Source organism: Nicotiana tomentosiformis, chromosome 1, assembly GCF_000390325.3.
Source record: "Nicotiana tomentosiformis chromosome 1, ASM39032v3, whole genome shotgun sequence".
Taxonomy (NCBI): Eukaryota; Viridiplantae; Streptophyta; class Magnoliopsida; order Solanales; family Solanaceae; genus Nicotiana; species Nicotiana tomentosiformis.
In genome coordinates this window covers 50,130,707-50,152,204 of record NC_090812.1, presented here as the reverse complement: position 1 = coordinate 50,152,204, position 21,498 = coordinate 50,130,707, and the positions used below count along the sequence as shown (strand labels likewise).

Sequence of the window (21,498 nt, the reverse complement as noted above, 5' to 3'; positions counted from 1 at the left end):
GCTCTCTTATTCTTCACAAAGTTGTGCATTTATGCATAGGGTGATGCAATGGGTTTCAGGGACTCATGGCCCGCTGCTTTGTTTAGATTTTCTCACCTGATTTAATAAATTTTCTGATTAAATGTGACTCGTTATCGCCCTTTTGACTAGTAATAAGTATATGTTTATCATAAAAGAAATAAAGAATCAGCTTTATAATCCAGACCAGACAAGAAAAGGGAGAAAAGGAAGAAATAAAAGAAGTGAGAGATAAGATGGTATGAAAGTTCTTTCTGTGATTAGGCATGCCCGAGGTGATCAGAAAGAACAGAAATGGGAGATAAAGAGAACCAGCTGTGAGAGGGAAAGGGTGCGGCTGTTGGACTTCGACATTTGAGGGGCCAAAAGGAATCATGAAAGCCTGATGTTTAAGAGTTGGGAACCATTTCCCGAAGAACTTTATTGAGCTGTCTTAGAACATCATGTATCAGTGCATCCATATAAGCTCTCTTAGGCAAACATTGACATATTCCCCCAAAAATATAAAGCTGGTAGATAAAATAAAAAAACAAAATGGTCTAAAAGGGTTCAAAAGCTGTCGGAACTCACGAATGATACAGACTAACAGAACTTGTCTTGAAATCCTTCTTCTGATGAGGATTCAGACTGACAGTAAGAAAGATTAGATCCGATTCAATGCTGCAACACATCTGCAACCAGCATAAATATTGCATAAAAAAGATGCAGACAGCATTATGGCCTCATTCCACATAGATGTAGAAACTTCTGTATGCTAAGAAATTACATGTTCCTGATTTTAATTTCTTTTTACGTTCCCTTTTATGGTAAATATGCACCTACAAGGAAGAAATACTGAAGATAAATTTTGAAGTCTTTCATTTTAGAACTAGAGCTATTCTAGTACAATAACAAATCTACTCATGAGAGTCTAGCTGAGGTAAGTTAAAAGAATTTTCTATTTGAACAATTTCAGAATAATAATTGTGGGAAATAGATTGTGCAATAATTTTGTGGGAAATAATTGTGCATAACATGAGGCTGCTCAACAGCCTGCTTTACTCCTTTTCATTACAAGCTCAGCTAATTAGGTGAAAGAACTCATAAAGAGGAATCACTTACCTATGAAAAGCTTGGTCATCTGAAAGTTTTCCTTTTGCTCTGGATGGTAGGCTATAATCTCATGTTTTAGTCGATTATTACATTTCAATTTACTGTACTTTAGTTGAGCTTGAGCTTTAATCGCTAGTATTTTGCACTAATTGTGTAATTTATGCTTTGTAGGAGTGATTCCGAGCTATGTAGATGTTATGGAATGAATTCAAGTGATTTGAAGTTGAGTAAAAGCCCAAGGAATTAAGCCGGGATTGTGTTCGGGGATCAAGGGATGATAGTTAACAACAAACGAAGAATCGAACAGGCATATTGCGCAGTGTCTAGTAAAACGCACATAACTTTTCACTCGGATTTCCGTTTGGCTCCACAATATATTGTTGGAAAGCTAATTCAAAGGGCTACAACTTTTATGTTTTACGTTTTTTTCAAATTCCCAATAGAACAGGGTGAAAAGTGCGCGGCAAGTGCGCGTCCGCGCACTGACCGCGCATATGGGGCAGAACAGTGTGAAAAGTGAGCGCGGTACGTCCAACTCCGGAAAAGTGTCCTTTTTCGCATAGGAGAAGGTGTATTTGTTTGGGTCCGACCCTACTTGGTATATATATACAGAAAAATGGTATTTTGAGGACTTTTGACATAATTTAGACCTAAGGAAGCTAAAGAGAAAGGGAGAAGCAAGAGCACAAGGATTTCACCATTCATCTTCACTCAAGACAAGGGTTTGGATGTTTTATGTTTTTCTTTGACTTAAACTTAATTGTGATGAATTTCTCCATATCCATGGAATAATTCTTCCTTAGGGATTGATGAATTTGGTATTTTGAGAATTGTTTGTGGATATTAACTCTAATTTTTATGTATTGAATCGTTTTGGGTATTTTTATTGTTGCATATATATTCACATATTTAAGTAATCGAAAGAGGCATAATTTGTGATATTTTGCATTATCTTATTGTTGAATTCATTGATTCTTGTTAGTAATCGAAAGAGGCTAGTTGAATTAATGTTTAGACCTAGTTAGGAGGATAATCGAAAGAGGCACTCCTAAGGATCAATCCACTACGAATTCTTGCATATCTTCGCCAAGCTTAACTTAGTTCATATCGTAAGGTTGAGACTTAATCGAGAGAGGAGTTTCTACTGAATGTTTTAACATAATAGAGTGAATTCGAGAGAATCATTTGAACTTTAGAAGTGAATCGACTAGAGTTAATTCCCGAACAAATATCTTACACCTATTCAATCAACCCCTATTTTCTCCCATTGATATCGTCTTTGCTTACTTTTGTTGCGATTGTCATTAGCCAATAGTTTAGACTTTTAGTTTTAATCACACAAATCTAAATTGGCGATCATCTTGGATAGCAATTAAGCTAGAAGCTACGAAAACACTGTTTAAATCCAATCCTTGTGGATACGATATTTTCTATACTATATTCGACTAGCGGGCATAATTTTGTGTTGTGTTTTTAGCTCGTCGGCTCTGAACCAATATCTCAAACTCCATTACATAAAAAGAGATGATGCAAACATGAAAGAGGATACTACTAAATACAAGCTAACATGAACTGTCCAGTTGAGTCAATTACAGTTGCTCCCTCAGAAGGGAAATTAATAGCTGAAAGCAATGACTAACCTTGGAGGAAACTTGGTCTGATTAGTGGCATTATTAGGTTCACAAAACCTTATTTCTATTGGCCTGGGTACAAAATTTGCAGTAGCAACCTTATTGCGGTATGTCCTGTCAAAACTCACTGTTAGCATTACCTAACCAAGGATCCCATAAATAAGTAACCACAAACTGAATAAAAAAGCTTTATGCAGCTTCTTATTTTCAGATCTCAATACATAGTAGGAAAATATGTAACTAACTCACTGAACCCTGATAAATGTTGTCCCTCGCATTAACTAAATCTAGAGTTGTCAAAAACAATTTGAGGCTTAATTTAGTGTGCTAAGTTCAAGAATGACATATCTATTCTCAATTAAAACCTTGCCAAAAAAAAGATGATTATGTGCCATGTCAAGGCCTAAATAGTTACTTCCACCACTTCATGATGCCTTTCACAAGATGTGCAGCTAATGAACGTTTTGAACTCAAAGAGAAAAAAAGGTCGAGTTCCAACTTGTTCTGTTTTCTTTTTGATGGAACTATCAAAACAAGAAAAAAATAAATTAATTATCTCTCAATAATCCCAAATCGATTCCTTTAAAAGAAAATCTTGCTTAACGAAAAACAAAACAAAACAAATGTGTTGCTTTGTCCACATGGAATGAGCTCAGGCAGTTGAATAACATATCTTAACAGCTAAATAGGTCATAGCTTGGTAGTTGGACTGGGAGCCAGACTGATAACACAAAAGGATGCTCCTATTAACAAGAGACTTCCAGCAGCATCCTTACTCATATTGCTAAATTGTGCATGCAGATCTAGCATATCCCAACCTCCTTCTCTTATGATGTTTCTTTTCTTTTTCTTTTTCTTTTTCTTTTTTCTTTTTTCTTTTTTTTTCGGGTGGGGGGGGATGGAGCGACATGGTCAGTGAGACTTCTATACCTGAACCCAACTAGCTTGGATTGAGGCGTAGTAGAAGTCTGTTTTTTGTGTTTTTCTCCTGTTTGTCTATCCTTTGTAGTAACTTGTTTGGTTAAGATTGTTCCATTGGTGCTAAGCATGAAACATCATATGAAGTAAACTCCATCCTCCGCTTCCCCTTCACGGATAACATAATCTCCACGATCTGCAATGATAACACACAATGAATTGAAAAGAAAGATATGATCTTTTTCCCAAAAAAAAAAAAAATATGAGTCAAACATGATCTTATATCTTTATTAGACTTATTGAACTGCAATCGTTATGTCTTGGAAACCCGAAAAAATGGATTCTCAAACTGGTATAGGCCACATGACTAGAAGCAAATGCCCCAAGTCTATTTGTTACCCGCTAAAGGAAAAGGAACCGTTCCAAATCTAAGAAGTAGCATAAGAGCTAAAATATGTTTACTTTCAAAAAAAGAGAAATAAAATAGCTATAAATTGATTAATCAGATGATGAATCTTCATTGTCTTGTTATAATGAAAATAAATCCACTATAAAATATGTTTTTTCCATTTTAGGTACAAGATTCTAGTATAACAAGAGAGATTATTAGACTTAATCAAACATTGGGCACCCTAGTAGAGAAGTATTATAGCTGAAACTCTGATACTATCACTCTGTATCATTAACTATACACTGATTAATGCAACAAACATAATATTCAGTTCCTGATAACTTCTGAAGGTCATAGCTATATAGGACAGAATAAAAAAATTAAAGAAAGTAATAGAAAATTGATAAGAATAAAACTTCATCACTTAATCCCTTTCCTTCTCAATTTGGGGTTTCAGTCATTCCAATTTCCAATGCAGGTAGATAATTTGTCTCTTAAGGGCAAAGCCATCATCTTGCAATGCATGCCAATAGTTTCCCACTAAATTCTGATATTTTGTACTAAAAATTATTATAGAAAGTAGAAACCAAATCCCTCAATAACAAAGGCCAATTCTTTTTCCACAAGAGGCTCTGCAGCATTAAATTAAACCATTAAAAAAAACATATTTAATGCCAAAGAACCACGAAAACTAAAAAGCAAGTGCAAAATTGGAAAATGGAATCACATAAATTTAAAAATTGAAAGCACTAAACTCAACTTTCTGGGTTATTTGAAAATCCACAAGCACTTCTCTATTTCAACTTCAAATGATTTTTCAACTTCGACTCAAATATTGTCCATTCTGTTCGCAAATATTTGAGTCAAGGAAGGAATTGTCATTGCAATTGTAAAACAAAGTACTTTTATCCTTTTCACTGGTGTTTGTGCCTGTGTAAGTGTCTTGTTTAAAAAATAAAATTTCTCATCTCAGGAGATGTATGAAGGCATGGTTTTTCAGTAAATATTATAGAGGAATGTATTTTTTATTGGTGCTTTCAAATGCCCGATATACTTGATAAACTCGCTAAAAATGGTGCTTGGATCCAATAATTGTGACACCATTAGTTAAATAACAAGATTAGCAATCAACAAGTGCAGCAAATAATCAAATGGAAGTGAAGACCAAAACACACACAGCCATCTTTATTGTCAATTGAAGATGCAAGAATGAAAGCAACATTACATGCTTGTCTTAATATTGTACATTTTGTAGCAAAAACTTGAATGGACCAAGACTTTAGTACAAAGCACAGCCAGTTCTACGACGTTGACAAGAGAATCTTTGATCTCACTCTGGACCTTTCAGAATAGCTTTGATCCAGAATAGTTTTGACAAGAGATGAATAAAGTAGCAACTGATCAGGTGATCAAGTTCCCTCTTTTAGAAGCAGGAATGTAATTTGATATGCTTGTGTGCCGCTGCCTGTGCAACTCGATTTCTTGTATGATCAACATCATTATACAATCAAACAGCAGATTTTAAGTTCAGTAAATACTCCATCCACCTAGAAATACCCTTCCAGCAGAATACTCTCGCCTAAGGTCCTCGATGTTAAGTTCTTCAGCCTTCGGTTTTGCTGCATATGCTTAAAAGCATCTTTACCACTTCCACCCAAAATTGGCAACACTTCCACAATAACCTTCTGAAATAAATTTTGTTCAAAACCCTCTTGCAGGATTTCCTCAAAATCTGCTGAGTTTCCCCTCAAGTCCAGCATCACACTACATAGTCCTTGACGCTTGCAGTGTTCAAGGATAGCTGTTAAATTCATCCTATCTAAAACTACTGTCTCTATCCCTCTTTGACTTGCTTCAAGCTCCACAGTAATCTCCTTATCACTGAAGATTATAGTTTTAGATGATGTGTCATCTGTAACAGCAGGGAGTTGAAGTGAATCTGAACTTTTTGCTAATACAATCTGAATAGGTTGCTTTGCTCCTGGTTCTTTAGATGAAAGAACTGAATAACTCTGTGATTGCAATAAGGAAGAAACAATAACTGCATCGTATTCTTGTAATAACTTTGAGTAGTATCCACCAGACTCCACGACTTGTGCGCCCAGCTGATTTGAGAAATCACCATCAACTGAGAGAGTGTACCTGTTGTTACGGATTAATTATTCGTTATAAAGAAACTGAAATAAACACGCTGAACGATGCGGTCCTGAATCATGGCGTAGCAGGTTGCAACAATTGTGGGAATATCAAAATTATACCTGACTGTGCCAAATGGTTTTCCAGTCAGCATTTGATGTATATAAGCTTCGTTAAGCTTCCTACAAAGTTCTTCCTCAACACCTGTGATCACTTCAATTCCCGCATCTCTTAATCTACTGAGACCAGTTGAAGCTACAATAGGATTTGGATCCACCATCCCGACAACCACCTTTTTCACTTTGGCCTTGATTAATGCCTCAGTGCATGGTGGAGTTCTGCCATAATGATTACATGGCTCCAAGGTCACATATGCTGTTGCATTTTCTGCTAAATCACCAGCATCTCGAAGTGCAAAAACCTACATTTACACTTTATATATTTAGATAATTAGCAAAAATTCCAGATTTTGAAGACTCAATATATACGGTCCTATCAAACCAAAATTACATAGAAAAAAGGTTCAACTGATAGATAACTCAGCATAGAAAAAGTGTTAGGTTCCCTTCCAACTCCAAAGAGTGAGACTGAACTTTGGATGATATTTTTCTCACATAAATTTATTAACTTAACTAGTTAATCTATCCCTGCTTCACGCAGTCATTAAGCAAATATTAGTGAGTTTATTAAGTGATCATTTTATAAATTAGTCCATATAGAAAAATAAGCAACATGGCAATCACTTAAACTAATTTTCATCTACAAAAATTATATCTAAACTAATCAAATCTCCTTTTAAGTAAATCTTAAGTATTATAAATTAATAATGCAAAGCTTCTATAATTCTAGTAAATCACAACAAAATAGACACTTTTTCAGTCGTTCCTCGCTTACCTAAGATTTCTTTAAAATAACCAAAAATACAAGCAGTAAAACGAACATTTTTCACTTAGTTCTAAGTGGCATTTATGCTATCATTTTCAATTTGAATCCAATTAGATAACTATTTTCTCAACTATGAATCTAAAAAAATAGCTTCTTTCTCTAGATAATCTTTTTCTACCATCTACTTTCACATGTCACATCTGTATTTTTTTAATTTTAAGAGTAAATTAATCCACAAAAAAGGATAGGAGTTACATAATACTCAAGGGCGCTGGTGATAATTACAAGAACAAAACACACCAAGCAAACCAACATCAACTGTCAGTTCACTACAATTTTCACTTGATTCCAACACTAGTTCGAGGCACGCTATGCAAGAGACGTTAGTCTTCAGAGTAGATATTCACTCTAATGTGTATTCAAATAGAAGTTCTTAGGAACTCTAAAATCTCTTAATTGCTCTGTCGAAGTTAGAGCAACTGAATGATCTCGTGAGCATGACCAAAAGATGAAGACTTTCAACTGTTCAAGTGCAGAAATGTAGGTAGTGCTGGAGTTTTTCAAATTAACTATCATACAATTTTTAAAGAATGAATGCATTGCTTAAATTTTATTACTTGTAATTTGTAATGATGAATGCTAGCAGCATAACGGTAATGATGGTTTACAGCCAGATTGTTAGCATTTCTCAACATTACAATTTACATGGGCAATATGTTTTTACTCAGCTTAAACTCATAGGTTGTTGTTTCTAGTAGCCAAAACTCTGAAAATCAATATTTACACAATGAAGGCGTAAACTCCTATAATAAATAATTGCACCTCTAGTCTTTGTTGTTCAGAGAAAAAGAGGTAAATGAATATACACTTGACTACAAACAGCATCATGTAGGAAAAACTCAGAGGTGGAACAAATTATCTCCAAGATTTAGTAGTATAACCACCTTTTATTTCAGTGGTTGCAAAACATCCAACGTACAGTTTCTCTAATGTCATGATCGATATTTCGAGTCAGTGCAACCAAACATCTGTTGTTATGGTCAACTTCAAGAATCCACCGGCAATAACTTGCAGTCCAGCTGATGCATCATAGCTTTATGTATAATTCTATTCTTTAAGCTATTAAACCATTTACAGTATTTGTCAAGGGAACGTAAAACATAAGAGTATTCTGATGTAACAGTGTATAAATTCACTATTTCGAGATTTTTAAAAGATTTATCCTTGTTGAATAGGAAACAACTGGTATTGTGTACAATGAGAATGACAATTGTTAAACCAATAAATGACAATTGATGATTATGTGTATCATGAAAAATATCAAAGACAAAATATACCATGAGGAACACTGAAAAAATATAGCACGACGCACACAAGTATTTACATGAAAACTGGTCCACTAATTCCAATGAGAAAATGCGAGCTCAGAAGAATGTCGCTTAATTCTCTACGCTCCATTACATATATATCTAACTGAAAAATAGCTTCTATGATCTCTTTAATCGTTTATATGATAAAAAAGTGTCAGCTAGGTGACCAAACATAGTGTTGAACGATGACTGGGTAGTCTACTGCTCTTCAGAAAGATTTCATGCACACTGTTACCATGGGAAACAATAACCAAATTTGAAGCATCACTCAACAAAGAATCATCCACAAATTAAACACCTGTGTATAAATTCCAGCAATTATCTATGGAATTCCCAGAAGAATTCTGTACTGTTGCCCAAAATATTTTTTTTTTTAAAAAGGGAGAAGATGTCTAGCTTCAACATCACTATTTCATCTTCTTTTCTTATTTTAGCCATTGTTGCGATAGAATGCTGTCACCAGCAACCAAGAGCTTTATATCATGAGTAGTTATAAACAACTTTGGAATTCCCCTTATTTATTATGAAAATTAGGGGAGTCATTCAAATGATTCAAAGAGAAGAGCCTGCAGTTACGTCTATCAATAGCCGTTTGCTTTTTGCTATCATAAAGATACACTAATGTGTAATTTCTACCATAAAGACACAGTAATGTGCAACTTCTACCATAAAGACATAGTAAAAAAGAGAAAAGATAAACTGTTTTTCTGCAAATTTTCTGAATAGAAAGTTTTAAAAAAAGGCAAAAATTTGAGAGATGAGATAAATACAATCCCTGGTCAAAGAGAAGTGTGCCATGTCAGCAATATTTTCCCTTCTTTTTATATATATATATATATAGATAGATAGATAGATAGATAGATACGCTAAGGTTAAGTATATTTGTTTCCTCAAATCTCTAGTCCGATCTTCTCTGTTTTTTCCTTCTTCCTCATTAGAAAATTCACTAGGAAATTGAGAAAGGCCAATATATTGCGCAACTTGCAATCTGACAGTAGTTGGAACATTTCAGTTATGCTCCCAAACCAAGAAATTGAACTAGTATTATTTTCTACTACCCAGACATCATTTCAGTTCTTTCAATTACTGAATGTCAAAAGCTCGCAATCTCAATTCACGAATGAAATCAAACAACAGCCACACACAAAAAAAAAAAAAAAAAACATTCATTAGAATTATAAAAAATAAACAAAGAAAGCAATGAACTCACCTCAGCATGTGGCTGGCCAGCTTTTGGATGAAAACCCTCACCTACAATCTCCCCATTCTTGACAATTACACACCCAACCATAGGATTAGGACTTGTATGCCCAATTGCTTTCCTAGCAATCTCCACACATCTTCTTATATAAAACCCATCATTCTTATGCGACCCTCCACACCTGACTTTGACCAAACGATCGCCATTTCCCAAACTAGTAAATGAAATAGACACCCTTTTGGCTACATTAGAAAACCCATAAATATTTTGTCTTGAAGTAAAAACCATTCCTTTGCACACCCTTTTGTTCGCATTACCAAACCCATAATATGATGTTCTTGAAGCAAAAATCAAATCTTTTGGTTGATTTTTAGGAATCGGGGGATAAAGACTCTGTTTTGAAGGTGAGAATGGGCAGCAGTACATTTTCACAAAAATTCAGTCCAGACTCAAAGTGAGAGTTGGAGAACTGAAAATGTTGTGTTTAATATAGAAAAAAAAGGGAGAGAAAGCTAAAACGATGAAATAAAGGAAAACGCAAAAAATGATGTCTGAGCCCGGGTTCGAACCGGGGACCTCTAGTGTGTGAGACTAGCGTGATAACCAACTACACCACCCAGACCTGATTGACATAGGATTATTTAATTTATATAGTATACTTTTTTGTTTTACAGTAGATTTGTTATTTTTAATTTTGTTCTTTTCTATTTAAAAAACATATCAAATTATGGTCACGATTCAACTTGTGACTTGCACACACCAAGGATGTGGTATAATAGCTAATGAAGAAGATGTCTATTTAGGAGATTAAGGTTCAATTCCTAATAAAAACAAAAAAATATTAAGTGCTTTTATTTTTATTTTTATTTTTCTAAGTTTTAGAGTCAAAGTTAAATGAATATAATAAGTATTTGATGGAATAGTCAAGTTAATTCAGACAATATTATTATTTATTTTTTTAAAAAGGTGCATTTATTACACATTCCCGAGGCCAAGTGACATCCTCCTTTCTCCTCGTCTAATTTGGGAAGGAGACATAAAATACTTTAAAACAAACTCTAGCAACTGAATTAGATATTCACTAAACTTTTGACGTCATAGGTTCTTGAATTTGATAAGAAGGACTAAGTCATGAAAAGTGGCAGAGTGTAGGCATTTAGCATGCTGCAATACTGCATAAAGGAATGCAAGAAAAATGTTGCTTTGAAGACACCACATGGACATAAAACAATACATCAAATTAAGGGGTCAATTGGTTTCGCGGATAAAAGTATAAATTGATATCAGGAACAGATTTCGATTCCGGAAGTTGGAGTAGGTCCGTAATGTTAAATATGACTTGCTGCAAAATTTGACGTCATTCCAGGTTGATTTCATAGGTTTCGGCGCGGGTTTTAGAAGTTGGAAGATTTGAAAGTTCATAAGTTCGATTCATGGTGTGATTCGTAGTTTCGTCATTGTTTGATGTCATTGGAGACCTCGAGCGAGTTCGTGTTAGGTTATGGAACTTGTTAGTATGCTTGGATTGGGTCCCGAGGGCCCCGGGTGTGTTTCGGACGAGTTTCGGATGTTTTTCATGGTTTTAAACTGGTCTGGTTCTGGTGTTTTTGCACATGCAACACTTTCGAGCGCAGGTGTGACTCTGCTTCTGCGTGAGCCTAGTCACTTCTGCGATCATTGAGGCCTGGGAGCTTGCTCGCTTTTGCGAAAGTTGGCACGTAGTTGCGAAGGCCGCTTCTGCTATTCCTCGATCGCTTCTGCGAAGAAGCTCGCCTCTGCGTCCCTTCTTGCGTTTCTGCGGTGCCGCTAGTGTGGCTGTAATTCCGCAAATGCTGATCCAGGCCTGGCTAGCTGAGTTCACAGCTGCGAATGATTTCTCGCAATTGCGAGAGCAGATGCGCTTCCGTGTCCGCAAATGCGGAAGCCCTGGGCAAATCATATAAGTCGAGGGTTTGGCCATTCTCTTCATATTTTGAGCTTTAGACTTCGGTTTTGGGAGCTTCTTTGTGGATTTTTCAAGAAAATCGATTGGGTAAGTGTTTTTCACTAGAATTTATTATATTCCATGATTTTATCTATATTTGTATCATGTAATTTGTATTTTGAGTTGAGGAAAATGGAAGTTTTTGAAGAAAAATTTCAAAATGAAAAATCATGATTTGAGGGATAAAATGGTATCGGAATTTGATAATTTTAGTATTGTTGAACTCGTATCGGAATGGATATTCGGGTTTTTGTGAAATTTATCTGGTTCCGAGGTGCGGGTCCGGAAGTCGACTTTTGGGTCGATATTTAGATTTTGATAAACATTGAGGCTTTATAGTCCGGAATAGTTTCTTATTAGTTTTATTTGTGCTTTGAAGTTAGTTTGGTTAGATTTGAGCCGTCTGGAGGCCATTTCACCCGAGAAGTTCATTTTAGAGTATTGGCATGTCTTCTTCGAGGTAAGTATCTTGCTTAACTTCGTGTGGGGGAACTACCCCTTAGGATTTGAGTCTTCTATGCTAATTGTAGTCCGTATACGCGAGGTGACGAGTACGTGCTCAGACTTATTTGTGAAAAATTGGTCTTTTAGGGTTCTTAGGTCCTTGTATTCACTGAATATGCAGTTGTTCTCGTTATGCTTACGTTTCTTAATTTCTAGTTTCACCTCTACCTTCTTTAATTAGAACTTAATTTCTTCATGATCCACTCTTGTTGCTTATTTGATTCATAAGTGTCTTGACTGAAATTGTTATCTCTTCTATTGCCATGTTATCCTTTCCTAACTGCTTATCTTTATTTAAAGTTATAATTTTCTCTTCTGTGATTGTTCATCCTTAATTGAGGCTATGATTACCTTTATACTACTCATCCTTAATTGAAGTTATTGTGTCTCTTTCGTAATTGCCCAACTTTAAAGAAGTTAGATATCCTATATTTTGGTTGACTTGTGTTAGCTCCCTCGTTGTCGAACTGTATATTGTGGACTGTTGTTACATAGTATTTCCTTTCTTGTGGAGATGTTCTTATTATGACTAGCATTCCCGATTGTGGCTACTCCTTGTGAATTAGCTCCTCCATTTCTTTAAGTTCTGGAATCTCTGAGTTGACTTTTTGTCGTACCCTTGTATTATTGTTATTATTGTTGTTGTACTTGTTATTGTGATGCACGAGGTTTCTGCCGTGCGGTTGTTGTTATTGTGATGCACGAGGTTTCTGCTGCGCGAGTGTTATTGGGTTGCACGAGGTTTCTGCCGTGCTATTGTTAAATATTGATATTTGAACATGCGGCGTGACAAGGCGGGCTATATATATGTGGGTTGCGCATGCGGAGAGACAAGGTGGGAACATTGTTATGCATGTGTGGCGAGACAAGGCGGGCACTTACTTTATTATTGCACACGTGGCGAGACAAGGTGGACTATGTCAGGGATTGATTTGTGATGACTTGTGATGGCTTGGGGCATTTTTTTGTTGATGTTTGTGTAGTGGTACACTTACCTGTGTGAGCTTTATCTTGTGGAAAGTTATGAGAAAACATTCTGCGTGTTGTCCATTTCTTTTCCTATACTTACTAGCTAGCATGAACCATGTTAGGACACTTGCACAAGTATACACGTAGTTGAGTACTCTTATCGGTTAAGTGGTTTTCTTGATATTGTTGATTATAGATGCACACCCTTATTTACTTGCCTTCTATGTGAGAATGGCTCTATTTGGCACGTGAGTCGTTAGTGCGGTTATGAAGTGTAGTGAGGGCACAGGATGCCAAGAGTTAGGGTTCAGGTATTGGGGCCCGTGAGTTGTGAATAGTATGAGGTTCGGTACCTCGTGGAGCTTATTGACAAAAACAAAACTTGGTGTGAAAGTGGTTGTTTTTCATCTAGCTGCTACATGCCCTTCTTTTAGTTGTGTTCATCATATTTAGGTTGTGTTATCGTTCATTTTTCTATGTCATTATTATGGTGTTCCGCTGATAGTTTTTGTTTCTCTTTCTTACCGAAATTTACCGTATAAATTGCCACTTCGTGTAGTCTTTATGTAGATATCATACTCTGTTGTTCCTATACCTATACTTGATCAGGTTATTTAATCCAGTAGTTGTCTTGACTATACCTCGTTACTACTCCACTAAGGTTAGTCTTGATACTTGCTGGGTACAGTCGTGGTGTACTCATACTTCACTTCTGTACATTTTTTTGCAGATTCAGGTATTTTCGAAGTCAGTTGATCATTAGCGAGTTGTGCGGATTGTTGTTGTGGAGACTCAAGGTAAACCTGTTGCTGCATTCGCAGGCTTCGGAGTCACCTTCTGATTTGTATTCACACTGTTGACTTTATTTCAAACAATTGTATTTAGAAAATTGTAACAAACTCTGTAGAGCTTATGACTTGTACTACAGGTTTTGGGAATCGTAAAGTTTTAGAGATTTCTATTTCAAAAATTATTAGATGTTATTTAATTATTATTTTTATTAAGTAAATATTATGCTTACCTAGCCCCTAAGACTAAGTGTTATCACGATACCTAACGGAGGAAAATTGGGTCGTGACAGTATCAACAGATTGTTCAACTACATAGTTCCATGGAATTTGACCAAGTCACAATTTCTACGGTGCACGCCCACACGCCCGTCACCTAGCATGTGTGTCACCTCTAAACCAATCACATAACACATAATCTGGGATTTCATACCCTCGAAACCAAATTTAGAACTGTTACTTACCTCAAACCGTATAATTCTTTATTCTGCAATGTCTATACCTCGTGAATTGGCCTCCAAACGCCTCGAATCTAGTCTCAAATAATCTGATTCAATCAATAAAAATTATTGGAATTAATTCCATATAAAAATACAAATTTTCCATATAAATCTGAAATTTAACTCAAAAATGGCCCCATGGGGCCCACGTCTTGGAACCCAACAAAAGTTTTAAAATCCGAAAGCCCATTCAACCATGAGTCTAACCATACCTATTTTACCAAAATACGACCTCAACTTGACCCTCAAATCTTCAAATTAAACCAAGAGGGTTTTCTAAATTTTTCAACTTAATTCACCCATTAAATGATGGATTCAAAGGCATAATCATGAAAATTAATCAAAACTGGATAAGAATCACTTATCCCAAACACCCACGCAAGAATCTCTCTAAAAATCGCCTTCCACCGAGCTCCCAATTTGATTGTGTTATGAACTCAAAACCCATATTTTGGAACTTTTAATTCTGCCCAGATATGCCTTAATCGTGAACGCGACCTCACCCTCGCGTTCGCGTAGAACAATCTGTCTACCCCTCAAATAAACCTTTCGCGAATGCAACCCAAGCCCCGCGAATGCAAAGCTTTGTTGTCCCCTCACTTCGCGAACGCGACAACCCCTACGCGAACGCGAAGGCCAAATGCACGGGGTCCCCAGCTACCTTCTCTCTACTTCGCGAACGCGAAGCTTTGACACCCCACTCCCCGCGAACGCGACCACTGCCCCACGAATGCGATGCTTCCTCAGTCCAAACCTTTGCGTTCACGTTCGTGTCCTCTTCTTCGCTAACACGAAGAACAAAATTCTTCAGCCCACAAACACCCTTCGCGAACGCGAGACCCCTCTCGTGAACGCATAAGAGGAAACTAGAAGAAACACACCAGCATTCTTCAGCCAATATGCTAAGTCCGAAAATAACCCGTTAACCTCCCAAAACTCCCCCTAGCCCCCCGGGATCTCAACCAAACATACCATCATGTCCCAAAACATCATACGAACTTAGTCAAACCCTCAAATCACCTCAAACAACGCTAAAACCACGGATCATACATAGATTCAAGCCTAATGAACTTTGAAACTTCCAATTTCTACAAATGACGCCAGAACCTATCAAATCACGTTCGATTGACCTCAAATTTTGCACACAAGTCATAAATGTCATAACGGAGGTATTTCAATTTTCAGAATCAGATTCCGACCCAGATATCAAAAAGTCAACCCCCCGGTCAAACCTCCCAAAAAATCGACTTTCGTCATTTCAAGCCTAATTCCTCTACGGACCTCCAAATAATTTTTCAAACACGCTCCTAAGTCCAAAATCACTATACAGAGCTATTAGAATCATCAGAATTCAAATCCGAGGTCGTTTACACATAAGTCAATATCCGATTAACTTTTCCAACTTAAGTTTTCAATTGTGAGACTAAGTGTCTCATTTCACTCCGAAATCCTTTCGGACCCGAACCAACTAACCCGGTAAGTCATAAACAACTATAAGGCATAAATTGAGCAGTAAATGAGGGAACGTGGTTATAATACTCAAAACGACCGGCCAGGTCGTTACAGAATACTTCTTTATAGACAGTGTTTTTATGTTTCCTTCTAATGCTTTGGTTACTCTGACATAGCCAGAACTCTTGTTGTCGATATTGATATCTCTCTTGAAAGTACAACATATAGTTATTCGTATAAGAAAATATATTGTGATAAATATAGTTCAATATTTAGGACGTCTGTCCTTGTGCTTTATTTATTATAACTATAAAAACATAAACATACTAAAAATTATTTTCACACAGATTTAAAAGGATATTCTTTAGTTTCGGAAGACGAAAATTGAATTCAGGGATAAACACATACTCAGAAGTACATTGATCAGTATCATAAGTTCTGCATGTATGACGTTATTATCAAAACTTCTATATATCATATGTGTACTATTACATAAGCTATTCAGCGGATCTAAGTTTTCAGTAGTATAACGGGCATATTTTTCTTCAAAATCAACCTATATGCAATGAGAGATCAATTTTAACTTAGTCTATTATAATATATGGTGACATTAACATACATAAGAAATATTAATGAACTTGACAATAAACATGTACGGTAGAATGCCATTTGGTATTAAAATATTTATGTATTCTTCTTGGTAATTGTTGTTGGTATCATCTTCTGTTGAGTCAAAACTGAAAAATATTTTATTTTTACCATAAAACTTAGCAATGAACCTTTTAGTTGATCAACATATTCATTTATGTTAGCTAAGATAGCTCTTTAATTTCTATCATGTAATTTGCACAATTTACGTTTTAATCTATTGATGAAAATATTTTTCTTATTAAATGCACTACTATTACCATTGCGGTTGATAACTAAGTATTCTAGAAGAACCAAATCATCTTTTATTGGATGCTCTCGTTTATGACACAAAACAAGAAGTCGCTGAATGTTGGATCTGTTCTTACTTTTATATTTCTTGTCATTTGAATATTTTTCATTTGAGGTCATAAGTATAATTTTGACAAGTTAGCTTTTTACAGTTTTTGCTTTGGTCAATTTTGGAACTGTTGATCATACTTGACAGAAATCACCTCCCAAACTCTTACTTTTCCACCAAACAGTTCATCAATATCCAATATATCTTAAAACTCTAGGCGATTGATTCGATCGTTTGACGCTTAGCTAAAAGCGCTTCATCCCATATCATCACTTTTGCTTTCCTTATAAATTTAGCACTATTGCTGTGATTTGATATATTTGTGATGGTTATTTCAGTTATTTGAAGAGGTATATCAAATCTAAAGTGAGTTGTACGACCTCATAATAAAATCGTTGTTGATGCACCACTTGTTCTTGTTACTAACAATATCATGCCTCTTGATATGACATTTGCAAGTAATGCATGATATATGAATATTATTTCGATTATGCCGAAGGTAACTACAAAGGATAATCCCGCTATACCGGAGTTGATTTTTTATAATATAGTCTTGAAAACTTATTCTTGTTCCGGATTTAGCTTTGATTGTGCTTCCTCAAACACTTGTATGGCCTTCTTAATATCATACTAATCTTTTTTTACTTTGTGATCTATTTTTTAAATCTCTAATACTCTTTTTATGAAAAAAAATTTATGTACCCTATGGTTTTTTTTAACTTGAAAAATAATTTTACTCATATGATGAATTTAAAAAATAATTTAATTGGATTCACTTGCTAAATAATTAATTAAAAGATTTAATTATTTGGTTTTAACATAAAATATAATTTATTTTCTGTTGATTTAGATTCTTAATAATAGTTCATCTCATGTTTGAATATTTAACTATGATTATAATTTTATCCACCATAAATTTTATTTTTAAAGAGTAAAAAAGATCGATGGCATTCCACTTTTAGATCTTTTTGTTTGCAAAATCATTAGTGGCATTGGCTCTTGCAAAACTTTTTATTTCTTTTCTCACACATTTATATTCTTAAAAAATTTCTTAGTTGTTCTTTAATAATTGGGTATATTTTTATATATTACGCGAAAAATTAATAATAAAAAAATATAATTTGAGTAGGAAAATATTTTAAATATAATATAATAATATAATATCTTAAGGATTTTTTTCTCAATTTCAAAGCTTTATGTAGTCCGTTTAGCATTACTTTTATTTTTTTTGGTATTGCATATTATAGAGTGGTAATGTATACCAATATGGAGGATTGTTATGAAATTGATTTTATTAAACATTCCTACATATTTTTAATAAGAATTCAATAGAAAAAATTGTATTAATTTTAAAATTTTAAATATTAAAAAATTAACATATAAGTTATTGTAGTCCAAAAAATAAGTTATTACAGCTATGTCCTTTCCCTATGAGTTCTTCTGTTTAATATTTTAGGGCTATTTTGGTCTATCAATATTATATTCGTTCTTTTATAATAATATATTGGCTCTCTTGTTTCTAAATGGATTTGGATAATATAATACATTTTCAAATTAAATTAGTAATAGGATTTTCTTCCGAAGTATATCCTAAAAGTAATATGATTACAAGACTAATATCTATGCCTGAAAATAATTATACTAATAGGATTCCTAAATATAATCATGTAGGATTCCTAACGTGTAGTATTATGTCCTAAAACTAATCAGATTACAAGGCTAATTGTAACGACTCGGCCGGTTGTTTCGAGAGTTATAGCCCCGTTTCTCCCATTTTTGCTTCTTTTTTTGTGTTCTTCAGCTATATTATGATATACTGGGTTAGTTGGTTCGGGTCCAAAATGGTTTTAGAGTGAATGGAGACACTTAGTCTCTTTATTAGAAGCTTAAGTTGAAAAAGTCAACCGGATGTTGACTTATGTGTAAACGATCTCGGATTTGAATTTTTGATGGTTCCGTTAGCTCCGTTAGGTGATTTTGGACTTAGAAGCGCGTTCGGAATGTGATTTAGAGGTCTGTAGGAGATTTAGGCTTGAATTGGCGAAAGTTGAAAATTTGGCGGTTTTGGTCGGCAGAGAAAATTTTGATATCGGGGTCGGAATGGATTTTCGGAAGTTGGAGTAGGTTCGTGGTATCATTTTTTATGTGTGTAAAATTTGAGGTCATTTCGGGCATGGTTCGATAGGTTACGGCGTCGGTTGCGGAATTTGAAAGTTTAGAAGTTCCTAGGCTTGAATCCGAGGGTAATTTGGTATTTTGATGTCATTTTGGGTGATTCGAATGTTCGACTAAGTTCGTAGGGGTCATATGACTTGTTGGTATGTTTGGTTGAGGTCCCGAGGGCCTCAGGGTGATTCCGGGTAGTCAACGGAAGAATTGGAGTTGATGAAATGCAGCTAATGCTGCTAGTTCTGGTGACTTCCGCACCTGATAAGTGGGAACCGTAGGTGCGAGGTCGCAGGAGCAAAGTAAGAGCCGTAGGTGCGGCTAAGGGAGACCTGGGCTCAGACCGCAGGTGCGATGGAAATCCCGCATCTGCGGTGGTCGAAGCGTTTGGGAAGCGCAGATGGATCGCAGGTGCGGCTTCGGTCCCGCATCTGCGATGACCGCAAATGCGGTCAAGTGATCGCAGGAGCGGAGTCAGTCTTTTAATGAATTTTCGCAGAAGCGAAGCTCGGTTCGCAGATGCGGTTCCGCAGGTGCGGTTTTAACTGGGCAGAAAACCCCAGCTCGAGGTTTTGTCTTTCATTTTTAATTTTGGACTTGGGGAGCTCGGGAGAGAGGCAATTTTTTGAAGGTTTTCAAGGAGGACGTTGGGGTAAGTGATTCTAACCCATATTGTTCTAATTTCCTTGAATCTATGGCTTTATTCATCATTTAATTAGGGATTGGAATTGGAAATTTGGGGATTTAGGGCTTGGAAATTTGAAGAGTGAACTTTGGGGTTTTGGAGGGGCAATTGAAGTCGGGTTTTGGTAAATTTGGTATGACTAGACTCGTGAGTGAATGGGATTTCGGGTTTTATGTTTTTTGTTGGATTCCGAGACGTGGGCCCTGGGGCCGGGTTTGAGCCAATTTCGAATTTTGGCTATAATTTGATATTTTTCTTGTGGAATTGATTTCTTTAGCCTATATTGATCGTATTGTATTACTTGTGGCTAGATTCGGGACGTTCGGAGGCCGAATTGAGAGGCAAAGGCATTCCGGAGTAGGTATTTGCTTGGTTTGAGGTAAGTAGCATTTTCAAACTTGGTTCTGAGGGTTCGAGACCCCAAATTATATGCTATGTGGTTGGTATTGAGGTGACGCACATGCCAAGTGACGGGCGTGCGGGCGTGTACCATGAGAATTGTCACCTGGGTGATTCCATGGCACCGTTTAGTGACTCTATCCTGTTGATATCCATGTTTTCATCAGGTGATAAAGTAGATCGTGCTAGATATCATGTTTAGGCTTTGTGTCGAGATTGGTTGGACCCTTAGCGGTCATTTCTTGTTGTCATCTCACTAGTTTAATATACTATTCCATACTCATTCATAATCATGTATTTTTATATCATATCTCGGTCTCAGTTATTTATTGATTCATCATATCATTGTTTCGGGTTGTTTTCATGACATTGTGAGCCCGTGGTGAGACTGGAAAGGTTGATGACTGAGTGAGGTCGAGTGCCTGGTTATGAGTGACAGTTATGGGATTGGGCTGCACGTCGTAGTGGTTATATTGATGATTATGATAGCGCTTGGGCTGTAGGAGCCCCTCCGGAGTCTGTTAAATATCCCCAGTGAGCGCAGATGATATTATTGAGGGATGGATTTCCCTGGACATGGATTTGTCCGAAGTACTTGATACTTGGAGATGGATTTCTCCACAGGGTTGGATTGCCCTTTTTCCTCGGCACTGGGTGACTCATAGTCAGTGTTGTATATATTTCGGGATGAATTTTCCTGGGCCGGATGGCCATATACAGTACCGAGTAGTTGAACACTTGAGAGTGGGAGCGCATGGTGCATTTCACACAGTCTGTGCATCAGCATGTAGAGATAGCTGAGTTGCATACCTTACACTGTTCAGAATTGTACTTATTGTTTTTACTGTTTTGAGATGTCTATTTGACTTGAAAGCATGCCTATATTTTTGCGCATATTTATTTCTGTCATACCTGTTGAGGTTGAGTTCGTCACTACCTTTCAGTCCAAAGTTTGGACTTGTTACTTACTGAGTTGGTGTACTCACATTACTCCCTGAACCTTGTGTGCAGATCCAGGCATTTATGGTCACGGCAGCGGCTGCTGATTTTTCTGCATTTGGAGTCAGGGATTATTGAGGTAGTTGCACGATGTTCGCGAACCTTGATTTTTCTCTTCCTTAGTTTATTTGTACTTTTGAGTTTATTTGTATAGACATTTTTGTGGACTATGTCCCGGTTATTAGACGCTCATGTACTCAGTGACGCCCTGATTTTGGGTTGGATTGTATCACTTTGGTATTTTTATATGTTTTAAATAATTTTTCTTAAATGTTAAATGCTTCCATTAACGTTTTCAAACTTATTGTTATTGGTGTTGGGTTGTTGAGTTGAGGCTGGCCTAGTTCCACGATAGGCGCCATCACGACGGTTGATTTTGGGTCGTGACACTAATGTCTATAATTCTGATTATGTCCTTTTAT

At 36.1% G+C, this 21,498-nt stretch overlaps 1 protein-coding gene and 1 non-coding gene across 2 annotated transcripts; both read right to left on the bottom strand.

Moving 5' to 3' along the window:
- Positions 1-5,208: 5,208 nt before the first annotated feature.
- On the bottom strand, positions 5,209-10,147 carry LOC104090735 (riboflavin biosynthesis protein PYRD, chloroplastic). Its single transcript, XM_009595905.4, has 3 exons — positions 9,652-10,147; positions 6,309-6,607; positions 5,209-6,192 (listed from the first exon to the last, which is right to left on the bottom strand). Exons 1-3 carry the CDS (start codon positions 10,066-10,068, stop codon positions 5,598-5,600), a joined length of 1,311 nt encoding a protein of 436 aa, XP_009594200.1. The 5' UTR covers positions 10,069-10,147; the 3' UTR covers positions 5,209-5,597.
- Positions 10,148-10,190: 43 nt separating this feature from the next.
- Positions 10,191-10,264, bottom strand: TRNAV-CAC (transfer RNA valine (anticodon CAC)). The gene has a single exon. It is a non-coding gene; the product is annotated as a tRNA-Val (tRNA).
- Between the last annotated feature and the right edge of the window lie 11,234 nt (positions 10,265-21,498).

What these genes read in the sequence shown, in the direction of transcription:
- LOC104090735 (XM_009595905.4), bottom strand. Translation starts at nt 10,068, where the DNA reads ATGTACTGCTGCCCATTCTCACCTTCAAAACAGAGTCTTTATCCCCCG. An exon ending in CTGGCCAGCCACATGCTGAG is followed by an intron (nt 6,608 to 9,651) that starts GTGAGTTCATTG and finishes GTGTAAATGTAG; the next exon opens with GTTTTTGCACTTCGAGATGC. An exon ending in AAACCATTTGGCACAGTCAG is followed by an intron (nt 6,193 to 6,308) that starts GTATAATTTTGA and finishes CCGTAACAACAG; the next exon opens with GTACACTCTCTCAGTTGATG.